General features: G+C 35.7%; 1 protein-coding gene across 1 annotated transcript in view; it reads right to left on the bottom strand.

The window, feature by feature from the left end:
• Window positions 1-1,402: 1,402 nt before the first annotated feature.
• The window catches only part of USP12 (ubiquitin specific peptidase 12), a 38,700-nt gene continuing 19,902 nt past the window's right edge, over window positions 1,403-20,200 (bottom strand). The window contains exons 4-9 of the mRNA XM_080356317.1: window positions 17,609-17,835; window positions 12,327-12,403; window positions 12,033-12,116; window positions 9,356-9,553; window positions 6,202-6,280; window positions 1,403-4,174 (exon numbers count right to left, since the gene is read on the bottom strand). Coding sequence (XP_080212443.1) covers window positions 4,073-4,174; window positions 6,202-6,280; window positions 9,356-9,553; window positions 12,033-12,116; window positions 12,327-12,403; window positions 17,609-17,835 — 767 coding nt within the window. The 3' untranslated portion in view covers window positions 1,403-4,072. The remainder of the gene's footprint in view (window positions 4,175-6,201; window positions 6,281-9,355; window positions 9,554-12,032; window positions 12,117-12,326; window positions 12,404-17,608; window positions 17,836-20,200) is intronic.

Here is a 20,200-nt window from a genome sequence, read left to right as displayed (position 1 = left end):
CAAATTCCGCCTTTCAGCCCAAGTTGAATTCTGCCATTGAATAAACCAGCTAAACAGAAAAAAAGATGCCACCTCTTCATGTGTATAACTAGACGAGGCTTTGTGTATAACCGAATTAAACCCTGTTCCTTTAAAATCCATGTTGTGGTGGTATACTACGCTGCGAGACAACTACTGATTTTGAATGAAGAGTTATGAAGCAAGTTATGAGGATCTGTTTATGATATTAACTGTAAAGAGTTATGATTTTTCTGGTAAGGGCAACTGGAAATGTTTGTAGAAAAAAGTGAGAAAAAAAGCTACATAAGTTCTGGTAAATGAAGACTTAAGATTTCACATATTGATGTTTCTTTTAGTTACAAGGACGGGATTGCCAAGTCTATACATGATCATCTTACACCTACAGCTGAGAGACTGAACCAAATAGCACAAGATAAAGTTCTTAAATTTTAATACGTGAATTATGAAAGTAACTAGAGGCCTCAGATACTTCAGGTTTTAAACTTTACAAACATCACCACAAAAAAAGTAACCAAGTAATACAGATGTTCATCTGTATGTGCTCCAAATAAAGCATATGCAACAGTGCTTGTGGAAACACCAAGACAGAGACACGGGAACAAGCCAGGACGTCCAGAAGGATGCACATCTGTGGATCTTGTGTTGTATATGCCTGTCCTATGTAAAGGTTGACAGGTATGGCAGAAGATCTGAAATCAAATCCCCATGTGCTAACATCCAAATGCCACCTAAAGATGTGCACCTCACCTATGACTAACTTCTGAAAACACAATTAGATTTTACCACTCATACAAGTACCTGAACACTTAAAAGTCACCATTTCCATGCAGTGAAAGGCTGTGGATATGGGTGTCATAACTACAAACATGGCAGGGTATGAGCTACTTGTAAAACCATGAGCACATATATTTATTACAAATAGTAGCAAACACTCCAAGTGAAGAATGACTTGATGCCAGATCACACCTGGATATTGTAACCAGCTGCATCTTTTTCTTCTGATGCTGGATTCCTGTTCTTTGGTCAGTCTCTCATATATTAGTACTGTAAACACTCGTATTTTTCTTTTTTGTTTCCCCTCCCACAAGGTGGTAATCCAAGAAATCCTTTAGATATCTTGGATGCATATTTTATAGCAAGGTACAGACTTTTTTTTGAGGAAATGGAAGTCCAGGAAGAACAGTTTTTCAAAACACTTCCTTCTCCTTTACCTCAGAAACCAAAAACTTACTTAAAAACTAATTCCACAGAAGTACACCACTAAAACCATGGCTACCATTGAACTATTTTCATAACAACACACCTAGAAAGATATACAGTGCAGTGTAATTAAACAAACTTGTCCCTCCACAGCTCAGAGCAGTTAGTTTAATACAGGAAATTCCAGATACTTTTAGGTTTGAAAACACAGAAAAGCACAAAAGGCAGCTGACTGACCATTTGGGCTCCACAAAGGATACAGTACTTACCTTTAGAGAACATACTTTATTTAATAGAAGTTTTTTGCTCCAATATACAAAATAGGGGACTGTGGTCCCAATTAACATTTACATAGTTACACAGCAAATAATTTCCACCATTTACAACAACTGACAACTCTCCCACACTCCCCACTGTATTACAGCCAGCAAAAAAATCCTACAATGTTTTACATAGCAATCAATTATATTTTGTACTTCCCTGCTTCTTTTCTTTTTTTTCTTCTTTTTTTTCTTTTTAAGTTGCAGTTTCTGATATCAGTTTAATTAAGAACTTAAAATTATTTCAGCTGCACTAAAAGAAAAATGAAATATACAATTTGGAGTACTACCTCAAAAACCCTATACAAAATAAAAGTCAGTATCTTATAAAAATACATTGCAGGAGTAAAACCAGTGAAACAACAAAAATGTCTTAAATTTTGTTAGGGTATAAAAGATTTAGCAACTAGTCTCAGCTTTTAACTACACCAAGAAGAAAAAAAAATGACCAAACATTTTAAATTAGCAAAAAAGTAACATGGCAGTTCTTTTACAATACTGTACCTTTAGTATGCAAAGGACTTCATCCTTCTAACATGCACCATTATACAACTTATTCACTCATCAATCCTTTTCCCACTGAAAGATGAAAAAGGTTTTAAATTATTTGAATTCTTTAAGAAGAATCCAATAATATTTTGTGCATCTCCCACAATATTTAAGCTTTGCTTTACAATGCTGGTAGTTTAAACAAAACACATTATTTTATATAAAATAATCCTAGCCAAACCAAGTCTTTAGAAATTTTGCATTTTACAAAAGCAATTTGTTAGAGTATGACAGTTGCTAAATAGCCCAATTTATTTAATGACCCTGTTAAAGGTTTGTTCAACTGAGAGAATAGGTGAAGTCATTTCCTGAGCTAAAAGATACAGGTAAGTAAATAGTCACTTATAGCAGCAGACAGGAGACATTCTTTTAAAAAGTTGTAACAGTATCAATAAAATAACCTCAGAAAACTACAAGAATGTAAAAATCGCTAGCTGAAGAGGGAGTGACAAGGACATCCAAGACCTGATTGCCATAATCTGGAATGCACATCCCATGACTTTCCAGAAATTACACTCAGCTACTGTCAGATAACATACTGGTAAACTGAAGAATGTCAAATCAATAGTTCACATTTATTACAGATCAGGTGTTTTGTCAAGATTTAATTCTTAAAGCTGTTTCATTAACCTAAAAAAAGGTAAACAGCCTGGTTTTAGAAATTTTCACTCTACAGGACTTAAGTATGATTCATTTTAAACAATGTAGTATCTTTAGTCTCATGAAGTTCCAAGCCTCTTTCTTCTTATTACTCAGACATAATTTATACTTGAGACCTCAAGTGGTTTCTGAGATAGTCACCCATGCTATTGGGAACAGAAGTGGATCTACGTTTAGAAGAGGGAATACTAGTCTTAAAATGGTTTACTTCAACCCAAATCATTCTAATTTGCTTAGTGTGTGAACCATTAACAAATTATTAAAGACTTACAAGGACCAGTATACCACCACTGCACCATCATCTTCTTATGATATGCATTCTTACAGTCTTCTATGTAATAGCTTGATCACTGCTTTTTTCATCCATTAATGGAAAGAGGATATTCTAATTTAATTAAAGTACCTCACTTAGATACCAGTTCCTCCAGAAGCAAATCTCTCTTTTGTGTTATTCATTTTTTACAGATACTGTAGGCATTGATTTTAGAATTTATATTGGCTCTTCTTTAACATTTAAACATAATCAGCTTTAATTCAAATTAATATATAAAATTTCCAATACTTGTTAGAATATAGGACAATACACAAGATCCCAAGTTACAATAATTTATAAATAAAAATAAAACTATTACAAACCAAATCTTTCCCCATACGGAGATTAAAAGCCATAATCTTGACTGATTGTTCCCGGTCATACATTATAAATAACATAAGCTTCTTCAGAGAAGCAAAACATATTTGCCTCCCTGACATCAGTTTATATCTTCAGTTAAACTACTACCATCAAGAAGGCAATTGTGTTGGGCCCAGATATATCTTCTTGCTTACATGTTAACCCTCCCAACTTCATTCTTTTAAACTTAAGTACAGGAAACTAAGTTCACAAAGAGTCCTTTACCTTTTATATATAAAGTCTGTATAAAATACAGATTTCTAATGCTCCTATTGCACTAATCTAGCAGTGCAGTTAGAACCTGATTCGAATTTTACTGAAGTCCACGAAAGGTTCTCCAGTGACCTTAATGGGTTTTAAATTAGGACCACAGAAATAGTATCACCTAAAGGAAAGCTCCTGCAAGAGTGGCTGGTATCTCTCTTTTGCTTATGAGATGCAGTGGAGATGCGTACTCAGCACATTACCTGAGCAAATAAAATGAAAACGACACAAAGGTTTTAAGAATTCCAAACTCTTTGTTTAGTTGTGTGTGCAAACTGTGCTACTGCCCCTGGAGCTCCTCGCTTTCCTTTTTTTCCAGTGCTTGCTCCATTCCAAGATAGAGAAGATGCGAGACATAAAAATCTCTCTTCACTACAGTTCCCCCTCAATCTCGAGACTGATAGAAGAGGATGTAACCAGACTCAGAGTTCTTTGAGATGTCTGATGTCAACCCGTAGAATTCTTCAATAGCTTGTGCATCAATTTTCTGTATGTAAAAACCCAAAAATTTAAAGTAAGAATACCTTGCATGACACATATATAACATTAAGTTCCACTCTAAAAACTACTGCCAAACAAAACTAACTTTCACATAATTATATAAAGTAATAAAATCTAAATCTTAAACTTGTGATGTTCTGTTTTCCCCTCTGCCATCACCTGCACAGAGGGTAGCAGCTATATATGTTTTATATATACACTTTTAAGTGTTATGTGAGTGCAATCTGCTGTACAACGTTCACACAGAAAAGTTTTAAAGACAAGGATATACTTTACATCAATCTGAAGAATATAAGTACAAACTCTCTTTCTAACTCTAAGCGGTGGAAGTCAATCAAATGCAGAGGAGAATAAGGAGAAGGCAAAGAATGAAGGCTAACTTTTTATATGTTTTTCACACAGAATCTTTGCTTGTGATCCTGTTAGCTTAGAAAGCCCTCCTGTAACCAAGATTTTTGGGAAAAGATGCAAAACTTGTGTTAGGAAGGTGAAGAGTATTGTTCTGTTTTCATTTTCATGATTTTTGGCTACAAAAGAAACTGAAACTGAAAGTAAGCTCTCCCGCCACATTTTAAAATAAAGGCAATTAGGCTACGAACAACAAAGGTGGAAAGATAATTCTTCCTTCACTTAGGCAGATTTAATTTAATCTTACTCCCATGACGTGGAATAAAAACTCTCTCAGGAAGGAGTGAGCCATGGGCCTAAATCTCAATTAGATGTTTCAGATTTAAGAACAAAAAGTTCCTTATTTTTTCTTTAGAAGGGTTAAGAGAACAAAAATACATTACTGCCAGGTGTTACTGCTTTGGAACTGGAGAGAATGTCCCTGATGTTTGTGAAATGATGTTAGATCTGCTACAGCTCTCACTGTTTTCCCTGGAGGTAAGTGAACTTTTGACCCTACCAAGACATTTCAATTTACTGTGTATCTTGATAAGACACAGAAGAAAACCTTTCACTTTCCCATCAGCTCTGTATTTCCATGTTTGTCATTTCCTTTGTGAAAAACTGTCCATAATGTGGCTTGGAGAGAAGAACTCTTCAATACTCTTGACCTGTCCTGCCAATTAAAAACGTAAGTCCAATACCTATCTCACTCATTTTTCTTCTTTTTAATTACACAGTTCAAGGAAAATATAAACTATTCATTTTATAGATGTAATTAATTCAAATAAAGTCAGGAAAAGGACTTGGACAGCACAATCATCTTCTGTTCATGCATAAGCACAAAGGAAAAAAAAAAGGAAGATGACAGAACAAGCAAAAAACTTGAGATGATACAAAATACGGACACCAGCAGTTTCTGCTCTTTCTCGCAATAAAGAATAAAAGCTAACTGATGAGACAGATGACAAAGTCAAAACTGGTAAAGGGAATTCTACTGTTCCAAGAAAAGAATTAGAAACCCTTTATTATTTTTTTTTTATTTAATAATAAGAATTCCTGGAAGCATGACTAATACTAGCAAGAATACCACCAGGAGCAAAAGGCTCCTGTTTCAGGGATTAACTTTGAGGCAAAATCTCAAAAATCTGAAGTTTCTTCCTATTTTGATATTCATTACACCTTTGTCTGAAACGATCCAGGATACTCGATAAAACAGACTATAAGACTTATCCATTCCATTAAATCATAAGCTCCTAGAAAATATGAACAAATGGCTCGCTCCAACAAATTGCCCTTGGAAAAGAATTGCAGTGAAACCAATATATCTATATTGTTATTTGCCATGTCTTCTGGTCACAGGAAAAGCTTATTAAACAAAGGTGAAAGGCAGTGGCCATAAACAAAGTAGCTTCTTTTAAGAAGTATAAAAACCAAAACACAATTCAAAGCATTGTACAGTCATATTAGTAAGGTGCAGCTCTGCACTCACAGTTATTTGCTCATTTAGACTGGGGTTGAACCCTCTTTTCATTAGCACACCAGTCTTTTTACTTTAAGTAATCGTATATGCAAGGGGAGTGCATGCGCTCTGAGAAAAAAAGTCCAGGGTTACATAGAGCTTACCTCAACAATGTCATCATCAAAAAGCAACCAAAAATCATGACTCTTCACTATTGCAATATAATGTCCTCTGTTAGGGCCGCTGTAAAATAAAATTAGAAAAGAACACAGACAATAACACATGTATGTACAAATTTATTCCATTAAATTGTTGTGTTTTGTTGTTTTTGTTTTTCCTTGCAGAAAAGCAATACTTAACAGTGATTAATATAGCTACCAGTACAATTTCTGTTTGGACATTTATTTTCTTTTTTACCCTCCACTTACCTTCATAATGAGGTCTCACTTATCTATACATTTAATATTGTACTAAATATATATATATATATATATATATATATGGTTTCAAATGAGGAATAACTGGCACATGTATCAAAAATATAAGTGAAATTAAAAAAAGAAAAAAAAAGCAGAGGGAGACAGAGAAGTGTAATCAAGAAAACATTCTGATGTCTGGAGGAACAGAACAGATCCCAAACTATTTCTGATCGATCTTCAGAAAGAAAAAGCTGTAGAGCTGATGTTCATTTACAGTCTCAATGAAGAACCTCTTTATCTGGTCCACTGTAAATAAAAACTTAATTAAAATGACAGTTTAGAAGACTCAAGAATCCTCACAGCAATGAGAAGGGCTTCCAAACATATTGAAACTGTTATAACGCACAGCTCTTCAGTTTATGGCAGACAAGAAATTTCTCCACAACTACAACAGAAAAAAAAATAACAACACATCTTTAAAAGTGTCCTATTTCTAATCAGATTTCAAGTAAAGAAATAAAACACTTTCTGAAGCAGCTGAACCTTAAAACTGAAAGTGGACAATTAGTTAAAGCAGTTTCAGAACTGCCTGAACCAGCTAACAGCACTCATACAATTTTTATGTCTAGATCAGAGAGGGAAGGTTGCCATCTGTGAGGGACATGTCTGTGTACCAAATCACGTCACCCAAGGAAAACAGGATTCATCTCCTTCCATGGCTCTGAGAATGGATAAGTTTCAAACAATGTAGCTTGAATGACAGAGAAAGAAAAGGTCAGAATTGGACAAAATGGTTAGAAATGGACAAGGTCTGTTTTCCCTAAAATCCAGAAAAAAAGTGTCCCAGAAGACTATGGCACAAAGACTTATTTTCCAAAGCTGTCCTGGCAACTTGAGGGATCTTATCTGTACTCTAATCCTAGGTCTATTTAGGGGGGAATAGGGGTGGAGGTGTAACAAAGAGCGGCAGCTGGCAACCAGAGGGCAGGTCTGCCATTTTGAGGGCCTTTAAAAAATTGGAAGAATGGGCTGATAAGAACCTCATGAAGTTTAACAAGCATGAATGTGAAGTCTTGTGCCAGACTAACTCTATCCAACAGAACCAGCTGGCCTGGGGGGTCAACAAGATGAGCTGTTAGCCAGCAGTGCATCATTTTGGTGGCAGGGACGAGCACACGTGGGGCTGCATTGTAAGAGCAGGGCCAGCAGTGAAATTATAATCCCCATCACTCTGCATTCTGGGACCCAGAACTGGACATAGAACTCCAGACACAACCTTTCCACTATAAGGGAGACACTGATAAACTGGAGGAAGTCCAGTGGCAGAGGGCTACAGCACCAGATGGAGGAAGAAAGGCTGAGAGAGCTGGCTTTATTCAGCCTGGAGAAGAATAAATGAGGAATCCAACTGCTGCCTTCCACTACCCAGAACAGAAGACTTATACGGGAATCAGAGGCAAGCTCTTCTCAGAAAGGCATAGTGAAGAACAGTGTGGCCAGCAGGACTAGGTCAGTGATCATTCTACTGTACTCAGTGCTGGTGGGGCCGCACTTCGAATCCTGTGTTCAGTTTTGGGCCCTTCACTACAGGAAAGACATTGAGGTGCTAGAGAGGTTCAGAGAAGGGCAACAAAGCTGGTGAAGGGTCTGGAGCACAAGTGTGATGAGGAGCAGCTGAGGGAACTGCGGCTGTTTAGCCTGAAGGAAAGGAGGCTGAGGGGAGACCTTATTGCTGTCTACAACTACCTGAACAGAGGTTGTAGCATGGAGGGTGTTGGTCTCTTCTCCCAAGTAAAAAGTGATACGATGAGAGGAAATGGCCTCAAATCGCATCAGGGAAGGTTCAGACTGAGTATGAAGAAAAATTTCTTCACAGAAAGGATTGTTGGGCATTGAAACAGGCTGCCCAGGGAAGTGGTTGAATCACTATCCCTGCAGGTGTTTAGAAGATACATAGATGAGGTTCTTAGGGACATGGCTTAGTGCTAGATTTATGTTATGGCTGGACTCAATGATATTAAGGATCTCTTCCAAACAAAATGATTCTATGATTCTATGACAAGAGGCAGCAGTTGCAAACTGAAGCAAGGAAAATTCTGACTGGATATAGGGAAAAGAAAAAAAATCACTGTGAGAACACTGATGGACTGGAACAAATTGCCCAAAAAGGCAATGAAATCAGCATTCCTAGGCATGAAACTCAGCCCAGCGCAACTTAATCTAACGTCAAAGTTAGCCCTGTTTTGAGCTTTTAATAGTTGACCTTGCAATGTAAATTATTCTGTGATTCCAGATGTTAAACAATAATTTTTCACTTCAGGGCTTTTATATACTCAATCAGCAGTTTGTAGAGCAGCTCTAATTTTAAGACATGAAACCATAAGAACATTTTCCTAATATAGCAAAATCAAATCCAAATCTAACAGTCATTTTTGAAAGCAAGGAAACAAAGTAATCAACAAAACTCATAATTTATGGATATATTTCAGAAAATGTTGCTCAAGCCTACAAAGAAACCCCCATCCTAAAGGAAATACTTTTTAAAGGAATCTGTTCTACAATGCTTTCCTTTCTTAGAAACTTTAATAAAATTATCTTTAAGTATTATTCTAGTTACATGATACTGTGTGTATCATGTTTGGTTTTTTAAACATAGTTAAGTTCATACAAAGATCTGTCATGTGAAATACAGTGTTATCACTTTCCACAAAGAACCATCATGGCATGAAAGTCCTATGTTTTGTCAGGATTGGTAGCACATCCCTGCAATGTTTTCTTTCCTAAGAAATTTTTCTTTTAAAAGGTCTTTAAATGCTATTAGAGTTATATGATATTGGGTGTTTTGTTTTTTAAACATAGTTAAGCTTATACAAAAATCCCTTGTGTAAAATATTATTACCTTCCACAATGAACTACCACAGCAACAAGGTCATACATTCTATCAGGATTGGTGGCATCTCCTGAGGTGTTAAATAAACGAAGCTCTAAAGGAAAAACTACTCTATAAGAGAGTTTTGTGTATCGATGCAGCTGATCCATATATTTAAATCTCTTCAAATGGAGAGCTAGAATCATAGGCAGCTTTTTTACTTTCATCCTGAAAAAACAAATAAACAAAACAAAAACAAACCAACAGTGTATCCAATAGCCAGCTAAAACATTCAGTTGATATCAACAAACAAGAAACCTGTCAAGTCTCTAAAAATTTTTGCAAGTATTAAAAGCTAAAATAATCAGCCGTTTAACAAATATTGAACATGTTCTGAATTGCTAAACTAAAGGTGGATTTAAAATAAATAAAGGTGTATTTAAAATAATAAGCTATAATACATAATAATGATAATGGTCATGCTGAACCCACAGAATAATTTAGACACAATGAATGCATAGAACTTAATTGAATTTTTAAACATGCCTCCCCATAGCTTTCCTGAGTTCCCAAAAGCAAAACCTAGAGCCCGTTTGGTATACAGTGAAGGTATTGCAACAAAATTGTTCCACAGATCCTGTTCTAGATGAATTTTTCAGTGAACTAGCCAAGTCAAACAAGCTTTCTAAAATAAGTTTTGTTAAGACACATATATACATATTTATTACTCCAAGTTTTCCCATCAAGCCATTCATTCAACATGGCCAAAAGACACAAATAGCTCACTGTTACTCACCTTACCACATGCAACCCAAACAAGATGATGCTGTGCTTTAGCAAAATAATTTTGCACAAATGCTGCAGCAGTATTTTATGGCTATCAACACCAGCAAGTGATAATCTAGTTTTACTGAGGGCCCCTTTCCCTAGTTTGAGATACTGAGATTTCACATCAGTGCCTATAAATCCTCGTGAGCCACCCACAGCTGGACTGGCCACAAACACAGACCTTCCCTCTCCAGGCAATAAATTTGCCCATACTAAGAAAACAACCATGCAGAGAGCTCTGCTGCTTGGCACAGCTAATTGCCTTAGATCAGCACCATGCTGAATTTTTCAAGCTGCCTTCAGCACAAATGGTAGCTCAACAGCCTCAACAATACAGCCCAGGTTTCAAACATGTCTATTAAGACCATATTGTCAGAATGTCAGGAAATACATTTGTACAAGACAACCTTATTTTCAAAAGAGAGGGAGATGGGGACAGAATACTTGAAGACTCACCTTCCTTCCCTTTTTCTCACTAAACTTAGACTAATAGTAACTTGTGGGAAACTGTGCTAGACTCAGATTTTCCCCATGGCCCGCAAGGGAACTAGGAAATGCAAGAAGTTGGAGAATGGCAGAAAGACAACAGAAGCAACTGTTTCTAGGGAGAGATACATTTTTATTCTATTACTGAGACACAGATATAATTTCTGCTCTATTTTTTTTTTTTTTCCAAATGAAAGTCCCTCTTCTTATAATGCAATTCTGTTTGATAATAGAAACTCTTTCACTGGTGAAGAAATTCAGTACACCACCTTTGCTGGTTGAGTAGACACTATCATAGATAAGCTTCATGTTAGAGATAGAGGAAAATTATTACTGTAGTGAAACTGAACTTAAGCCCTGCATGAAAAGCCAACTATAGACAATAAAAGCTGTGTTTTGCCAATATGGTAGTGCCTACAGTACAGGTTTATGTCAACACAGCTTATGTTGCTCAGGGATCACATTACCTCAACCAAAGAAAATGAGCTAAGGCAACAGAAAACAACAGGACAGACGTGGCTTCACAGCCCTCTAATACACACCAATTAGTAAGCTTAGGCAACGTTTGGAGGCAGACTTTGCAGATGAGATATGCCAAAAGCCATGTGCTAAATCTATGGTAAACCAAATAACCACAATCAGTGGCATAACCTGTAGAGCATGTCAGTGTTCCCATCCTTTCAACACATCTGCAAGTAGCAAAATACTTTCTCAGATAATAAATACCACAAAGTACACAAAATCATAGCATTTGCAAAGCTGTAAACAAGACTAGAAGAATTATTAGGCAGACAAGAATTATTTTTAAACATAATGAATTTCAGGCTTCCACAGAGCTTTTGATACTTTTCAGGAGCACTGTGAAGCAGAAGCTTAGCTTAACTAATGCACTTTTAAGAAACCAGAAACTTAGTTAACAACAAAAGTTACAAGCCTCATTCTGTCTGAATCAGAAAAAAAAAAGTGGTATCAAAGTGATTCTTACAGAAATTGGAAAAATTGTTTTATTATCAAGACAAAACCAAGTCTAAAAAGTCACATGAAATCAATGACTTTTCATCATTACCCATAATTGTTGATTAGTCACTGACAGTTTGTTTTAACATGTCTTTTTAACTTCTTTTTGGTCCTAAGACCATTCTTTTTCTTGTTCGTAAAATAAATAACAATCAAAGGACTCCCAAAATGCTTTACATGGACTCTCATCCCTCATGGCAAGTAGGCTCATTGAATTTAAGCAAGAGGAATGCAACCAAGTTACTCTTAAGTAGAAGAAGAGTGAGAAAAACTAAGGATAAGGAACCTTCCCCTCCTGTCTCATACACACACACACAAAAGGAAATACAGGAGTATTTTCATGAAATGCATGTTTTCATCCCTGTGTCCAATGTACCTTTTATGTGCTTCTTGTTTACTGCGACACTCTTCACAGTAATATTTGTATTCACTGCACAGAGTTTCTGTATTGCTGAAACCCCTGAATAAAAAAAAAAAGAAAAACTATAGATCATGGAATACTAGTTTCTTATCTGAGATATACATATAAACATGTACAATAGAAACATAACTTTATAGTCTTAACTCTACCTAAGATAAAATTTACTAAGCTTGTGAGCTTTCAGTTTTACTTCCGGCTTTCTAGGTACAGATACAAGACAATTATGAAAATTCAGATATTTGCATCTACCTTAAACAATGAGTGATTGAAGTATTTTGCTCCACGTCAACTGAAAGGTCTAAGAAGTCTTCATCTTTGCTGCTTATCTGCAGGAGAAAAGAACCAATAGATTATAGTTAAAACTAGTTATACTAATTCACCTGTTTTCAGTACCATTTTCTATTGACAAAATGCATCTTTTACCTTATAACAGCCTTTTAAAAATTTTTACAAATGGCCTTTTTATTTCAGAGATTTGCTAGATCCCTGTTTCTGATTTTGTTCAGAAGGAGGAAGAGGGAAGTGCATTTGTGTCTGTGGGGGTATATAATACCAGTTGTCATTATGCTGATTACAGCTCAACAATATTAATGCCAAGTTCCTTCAACACCTCACTCTTTTCAAAAGAATACAATCACTGGGATTCTTCTATTTAGTCCTCCCACCTCTGTTCTTCCGCTAAGATTCCCTCCAACTGAAAGTTATGTATTTGCATATCAGAGTGTCCCTAAAAAAGAGCACAACTATTTTGAATCCTCTTCCTAGCTAGATTAACACTCTTAAATGAACAGCAGATAGTAAATTTGTCAGTAAATGAGAGCTTGGGACTTCGTCTGACAGAGGCAAAATAGTGCATAGCCATTTCTTACAAAAATGAAAGAACAGCAATTGAAGTAAAAAAGAAAATCCTAGAAGCACAGAATAAATTCCATCACAAATCATGAAAAATGGTGGTGGATGAAATCCAATAGCTGCCTTAAAAACCAACTATGTTATAAAAAGGTTTAGGAAATGGCAATATGCAACCTTAACTTTGTCTGCTAGTGTTTCCTCTCTGTATTTAGACATAATCAACGCCACTGATGAGAATGTCCTCTGCCTTTTATGACTCCTAGGTACAAAAATAAATGCTTTTAGAAAAGATGACTAGCTGCAGTTTGTTGATGAAAGCAGGAAAAGTTAAAAAGCTATGGGGAAACTAATGTAAGTTGACCTTTAAAACAGGAGATTTATGTTCCATTTTCAACCCAGAATGAAAATAAATTTGGAAAGTTGTTCTCTGATTATCAAGAGATGAGAAACACACAGTTCCTAGGGGCAGCATACATGGGGAATAAAAAGAAAAATACAGGTGGTCAAGACAACTATTTTTGAGAATACTATTTGGCAAATCCAAAAACTTAGGAAATTGAGTTAAAAGCTTCTGATAATATCTGTGAGAGGACTGGACAAAGATTCCTCCCACCCTTCTGTAGCTAATCTTGCTACATGTACAAAAATATGTCACTGTGCCAGTACACATCACATCTACTACACCATTCAGATACTGAAGTGTAATGTTTATACTTGCAAAGGGATCACAGAACACTTCCAAGCTGTTTTTAGAATGGAAAAAAAAAAAGGCCACCTGCATCTTCAGTGTGCTGCACACTTCTTTTCTTCAGGGATGTACTACAGTTTAGGTGTGTGCACAATTGTTCAAAATATCCCACTGCAAAACACTTGGAATTATCAAACTTGAGTTTGTAACACGATGAACTCTTTAGCCCGAGGATTAAGAATCATTCAGAAAAAAAAAAAACAACAAAACAGTTCTAGAAAATACTCTGCTGCACTCTTTAGCTAGGACAGCTGGAATTGAGTCATATGATCAGTGTTATTCAGACACACAATTAGATAATTCTTCCGCTCTTGGTCTAATCAAAGAAAATTCCATGAAACAATAAAGATTTAATAGCCAGCTTTATCCCACGCAAAAGCTGTAATGGCAGGGAGGAGATGGAGAAGAGGAAAGGGATGTGGTGTACTTGATTAAAACAGATTGATACTGAAACCAGAAGTTCACAAAAGGAATTATTTTATTCTTAAGTGATAATGCTGACAGTACTGCTTTAAAGAACCTCTCTCAGGTTAGCACTTAAGATCATGAGGAACCATTAAAGGCTTTATTGAAAGAATAGCTAAATGGATTTTTTCCATCTATGTTGATAATTTAGAAATTGCTATTCTTAATTTTCAAGATTTTTTTTGATCGTTAGTATGTGAACAGTACCTTTTTCCAACATTAACTCATACATTTTTAATTAAAAAAAAAAATAACTTTAAAAGTCAGCCTCCCCTCTAACCAGGACCCCCCTCTTCCATAGTGATGTTTATTTGAAACAGAATGTCTAAGTTCCTTAGACTGAAGTCACCAAAGCAACATATTTCAATCACCTATAGAATGAAAAAAGGATTAACATGGTCAGAAAACCCCATCACATGCAGAATCAAGCACTGACGTGTTCAAGAAACCACCTGAGTTTTCCTAATAGGAGCATCTGAGCAATAGTGAAGAACTGGAGTGTACCTCAGTTCAAGAAGGACAGGGAACTGCTGGAGAGAGTCACCCGCAGGGCAATGAAGATGATTAAGGGAGTGGAGCATCTCCCTTATGAGGAAAGGCTGAGGGAGCTGGGGCTCTTTAGCTTGGAGAAGAGGAGACTGAGGGGTGACCTTACTAATGTTTACAAATATATAAAGGGTGAGTGTCATGAGGATGGAGCCAGGCTCTTCTCGGTGAGATTCTGTGATTCCAGTATTCTGGCTAAAAGGGGATGGTATGTTGTTCTCACATCAAAGACACAATCTGCACGCAAACCAGCTTAGCTGTACTGATGACCAATGCCACATAGAACAGAAAACTTGGAAGGCTAACACTCATGGAATCTCTCTTTCAGTTTGGAATTTTCCTAGCAATATGAATCAGCTCACTGACAAAAGAACTTTTGCCACTGTGTGTGCTAAGACAGAAATTATTTTTAAATGAAGCTGAAACAAATGGTATGATTTACCTTGGTTTAAAAAAAAAAAAGAAAAGAAAAAAAATTAGGGCATAGTTAAGGCTTTTATAGTACCCCTGTAAGAAAGATCACTGAGCTTTTCCTGAGTTTTTTTTCTATGTAGAAGTACTGCCCACTTTTAGCTGTTTCAAATTTAACCTTAATTACGTTATCTTCTGGTTTACTGTTCATAATATCATAGAACTGTTATTCTTTTGTTAAATTGTGAGAGAAATCTGTAAAACCACTTAATGTCTAGATCATTTTTATTAATTAGCCACAAAAATTATAAGATTTACTTCATCATACTGCCTCTATCAAGGAAGGGGGAAACAAGAAATTACACTAAAAGTACGTAAAGTCCAGTTTGTAACTTAGTTATTTTATAGTGTGGTTTGACCCATGACAGAAATCTTTGTTAAACAATCATATCTATGTTCCTTGTGTTCCACTGTCCATACTTAAAATGAGAATAAATCTTTAGTCAGTTCATTTTTTATCTTAAGATGGGCTAATGAGACAGCATATCCTGGAAAGAAGCTCTTTTCAGTCACGACAATTGAAATTAGAATAAAATCTTGCCATGCTGATTTTAGGAACTTTGAGTAGGTTTGGCCAGTTAGAAGAGAACAGTTGTCACTTAAAGTAGGTATATTAGGCTTTATATTCAAGCATATATTAAATTCCAAATTTAAATAAAAAATATACTAAGGTTATTTTGTTATCATTAGTAAGCACTAATTCATCCTCTATTGCTGTGTCATCTTCTATATGAGTTATATCCAAGCACTCCTGACATTTTGAGTTATATTTCTAAAAACAGAAAGACTCTATAAATGCCAACAGCTTCAAAAAACCATTAAAACAATGATGTAGGCTCACTAAATTTGAAAATAAGACACTATTCACAGTAATTCTACCTATTTAATGGGTCTAAATGTGTTTCTAAGTGCCTACTTTCAGGTGACTGTATTTTAACTAGACACAAGCTTATATATTGAATAGACAGAAGCTGATAAGATAGCTTCCAGATTATTAGGGCCTGGTAAACAAAGGTCCTAATGTACCAAAAAAAGTGTAATAGAACACAGAATTTAAAATTTGACTGGCCAAGGACACACAGTGGCAGACATGGCATATCCTGTTCAGCGACAGCCAACAGAAAAATAAACTGACCAATATTAGTAAAACTCTCAAAATTGGGAGAGGTCTGGTACCTAATAAAATATGCTGGGAAACAGCACATCGGCATTTAAAAATTTTTTTAAGGACTGTACCTAGATCAAAATCCTGACAGTGGTGAATCACTATGCCATAGTGAGGAAAGGTAATGATGTCAGTCATGTTAAGAGACTACGCTAAGCTCATATTTCAAGAATAAAAAAAAATCAGTTCCAGAACTAAAAGAGAAGCAATTGACAGGTGCCATAAAATAGTTATTAGGGAAGGGAAATCTACCAGAAAAGAAAATATGGTAGCTGTAAATGAGGACCTAAATTACTCAGCACCACGATCTACCGAAGTGTGCAGTTACATTACATATGGCATTAGGAAGCTATTTTGTTTGAAATAAAAGAAAGGTGAGTATTTCTAGAAGACAGAGAAAAATACATGTGAAATATACAGATTTAATGTGATTAATTCCTCCTTTCCAATGTCATGCTGAAATATGTGCATAACCTAATTAAGGAAAATAGGTATGAGGAGTCATACATAAAAATACAGTCATTCAGCTTTTTACAATATCTAAAGCATAGACCATGACAGAATTACTGTAATTTTCAAAATATGCTGCTATTTCTCCTTCTCAAGCAGGTAAAATTCAATTACAAGTTTTTCTGAAGTATATGCTTTCTCTTATTGTAGACCTATTCTCAAATAAAATTTTAGCGTAGCTTACTCAAAGAGGGAGTTTATTTCTCAGGGTCTAATACTAGAAGAATTCCTGTGGACAGACATTTAGGAAAGGATTACTGTTCCTGCACATTGTTATGTTCTTTGAGAATCCCAGTTTACTGTCTCAGTGCCAAAAGCCAACCACAGTATCTAGATTTCAGTGGCTTTAAATTTAAAAACTAGAAACCAGTGGAAACTGATTCAGAATACTTATTTATGGAATGCATGACATGAAGTTACTAAAACATTGAATTTGACAAGAACTCCACATCCACAAGTAGCAGGCTTCATTTCTCTAAGGAATACATACACTTAGAATTTCCTAACATAAATTTTGAAACTGATTATGATCACACTGACAAAACTTCAGCTGGGCATTTTCCTAATAGTAATCAAAAGCCTTTTCCTACAATTCATGCATCAGCTGCTGAAATTTTCTCAGTAACAAATTTAAAATGCAAATCGCTATATAAATGTAAGATTTCTAAAGAAAGTAAGTAATCTAGTATGTTAGTCTGTTGAGAAAAATTAATCATGAAACATAAATTTCTGAAACATGGAAGAATTCATTTTACAAAGTATATACACACTTACGGTTTCACACGTAAGACATCTAGTTTCATTAGTTAATGTTCCCTGAAAGATTTCATGAACCCAGGTTGGGTCTGGCGGGCTTTTATTTTCATTGTCAATGTTGCCATTAGGTAGGCGACCATTTTGTTTCTCTTGTTTTCTTTCCTCTTGCAAGATATCCGCAATTGTATTTAATAGATAGTTTAAGAACTCATGTGCATCCTGCTGCATGTAGTTATCAAAAAGTTCTACAAGATAAAACAACAGAAGATTTTTTAATTAATCAGTTAGTGCTATACAACAAAAAAGTTTTTAAAAGAAGTCAAATTTCAAGACCAGTCTTTATTTCACATCATGAATCACTCGTGACAATACAAGATCAACCCAAAATGCGTACTTCATCAATTAAACCAATAACATAGGGGCTGGGAAGAGGGATGGGCAAGTCAGCTTACATTCAAAGAAATCTCTCAGCTGATCAGAACTAACAGAAGTGTGAACCATTCTGCAGGAAAACTAAGGCATGATTCAACTATCTACACACAGGCGTACATATAGTCCCACCCGAAATGTTACAGCTTATCCTGTCCAGCCTCCAGATGCCAGTCCACAATGATGTGGATCTCTGCCAGGGGCTATGCTAACTCTGCCAAGCTTAGGCCAATGTCTTGGATAACACAGGGCATCTCAAATGGCATCAGATGTTGATATTTTCCAGAAATGAACTGAGAATCTATGAAAGGAAATGTCTCATTGTCTCTATGTTCTGTTACAGGAAGAACATGAACAATAAATGGTCAAAGCATTGGTTTATTTACTTTCATCTTTAGGGTTTTAAGTCCACTGCTGCTCTGTCATAAGCACCGTGTTATCAATATTAGCAATGAAAATAAGATTAAGACTAAAAACTTTATCAGATACTGATATTTTAAACAACTATTTTATTTCTCAAAGCTCTTCAAGTACGGCAGTATTTGTAGAAGCCACATCAAATTAGACTGGAGTTCTAGCCACAGCAAGAGTAAACAGGTTTCAAATTGGGACTTCAAGTAGATCTGTCTTTCAAGATCTGAAATATTGCTTCTGGAGATGGGTGTATGTGGTACCTTTTGGATAGATAATAACAGATTCACTGTGCTTTCCACTTCACATCCTCAGATTGTCAACATTTCTAAGCACAATAGTTTTAAGATTAATTCAGTAGAAGGGGAATAGTTTCACTGGCACATACTTGGGATGTACAGCAATGATACAGATTAAAGCATGAAGTTGAACTCTCTCTCTTGGAAGTCTGCTCTCTTGTCTATGTTCAAACTGGCGCTAGCTGAAAACATTGTTTATTGGAGTCTGCTGGGATATCAACCTGAGAAATCCTCTGCTGCTACAAATCCTCACATTAGGAACAGGACTAAGAAAACCATAAAGGCATTGAATCACATTTAGTAATAACTACTACTTCTCTCACTGACCAGGAATTATTACAAGGAAGTTTACCTGCCAATTTAAAAAGCATTCTGTATCACTGGGTACTAAAATAAAAGTCTTTTAATGTGTAATTACTTTAATTAATTATAATTTGCAATTTGCTTGTAGTCCAAGAACATGCTAAGAGAGTGGTCTTCAGTGGAGGGATAGTTCCCAGGACTGGAACGATTAATGAAAAATATACTTAGTGAAGCTTAAGTTTTGAAGTGCATACAGGGACCACATCGAAGCTTTACTGTCATTCACTTGATGACATCCAGGAGTAAACATCAAACAGAAATAAAAATCCTCAGTTATTACCAAAGTAGGGAGAATTTGTTGCTAACCTAGATCAGTTGGAGAGGTTAAGTAGTGCAACAGGTCAGGCAAAAGTATGACACAAGTTTATTTAAGGAACTACTACACTATTCTCGAAGAATAAGTTCAACTCTGAATCTAGCCAATTCTAGGATGGTTTCTTAATCAAGCAAGCCGAAGTACAACAAGAGCTACAAGACTCTTGAGGTAAAACACTTCAAAGATTCTTCACAGTGTTCCATCATGGACCTCTCAGGGCCGTGGGCCCAGTCAGTAAACTAGCATTAAGTATAACAGAATGAAAGTTACATACTGTTCGTTTTTTTATTAGAAGAAATTTAAGCAAACACAACAGTATACCTTCAGCTGACTCGTTTTTAAAGCTCAAAATTATATACCTCTACAGTAAGCACTTAATAGCATATATGATGTCCATGTAATTGCTGCCTGACAATTTAGCCATTTATTTGTAAAAAAGGTGAGAGTATCATCATTAAAAGAGACCTCAAAAGCCAACAAGGACTGAACTTTCACATCTGATTTTTCTAATGAAGATTTTCCAATTGCCTTCTCCTGTTTAGAATTTCAGTGTCACAACATAATTAAGGATTAAAAAGAACACTTTCTAAAAAGAACTTAATGGCTCCTGTGGTTTACTTTCTGCTTTCCATTTGAATCATTTTTGAACCACGTTTGACCGAGTTAGTCAACGTTCATCGACGTAATGAACTATTTCTGTAAATGCATCCAACACACAAGCACACTTACTGAAGTATACTTACTGAAGAACTGAATGACAGTTTTCAATTCTGCATACGCAGGAGATTGTAC

This window comes from Nesoenas mayeri (assembly GCF_963082525.1).
Source record: "Nesoenas mayeri genome assembly, chromosome: 1".
Classification (NCBI taxonomy): Eukaryota; Metazoa; Chordata; class Aves; order Columbiformes; family Columbidae; genus Nesoenas; species Nesoenas mayeri.
The sequence above is the reverse complement of the archived record's forward strand: the minus strand, read 5'-3'. Positions and strand labels throughout refer to the sequence as shown.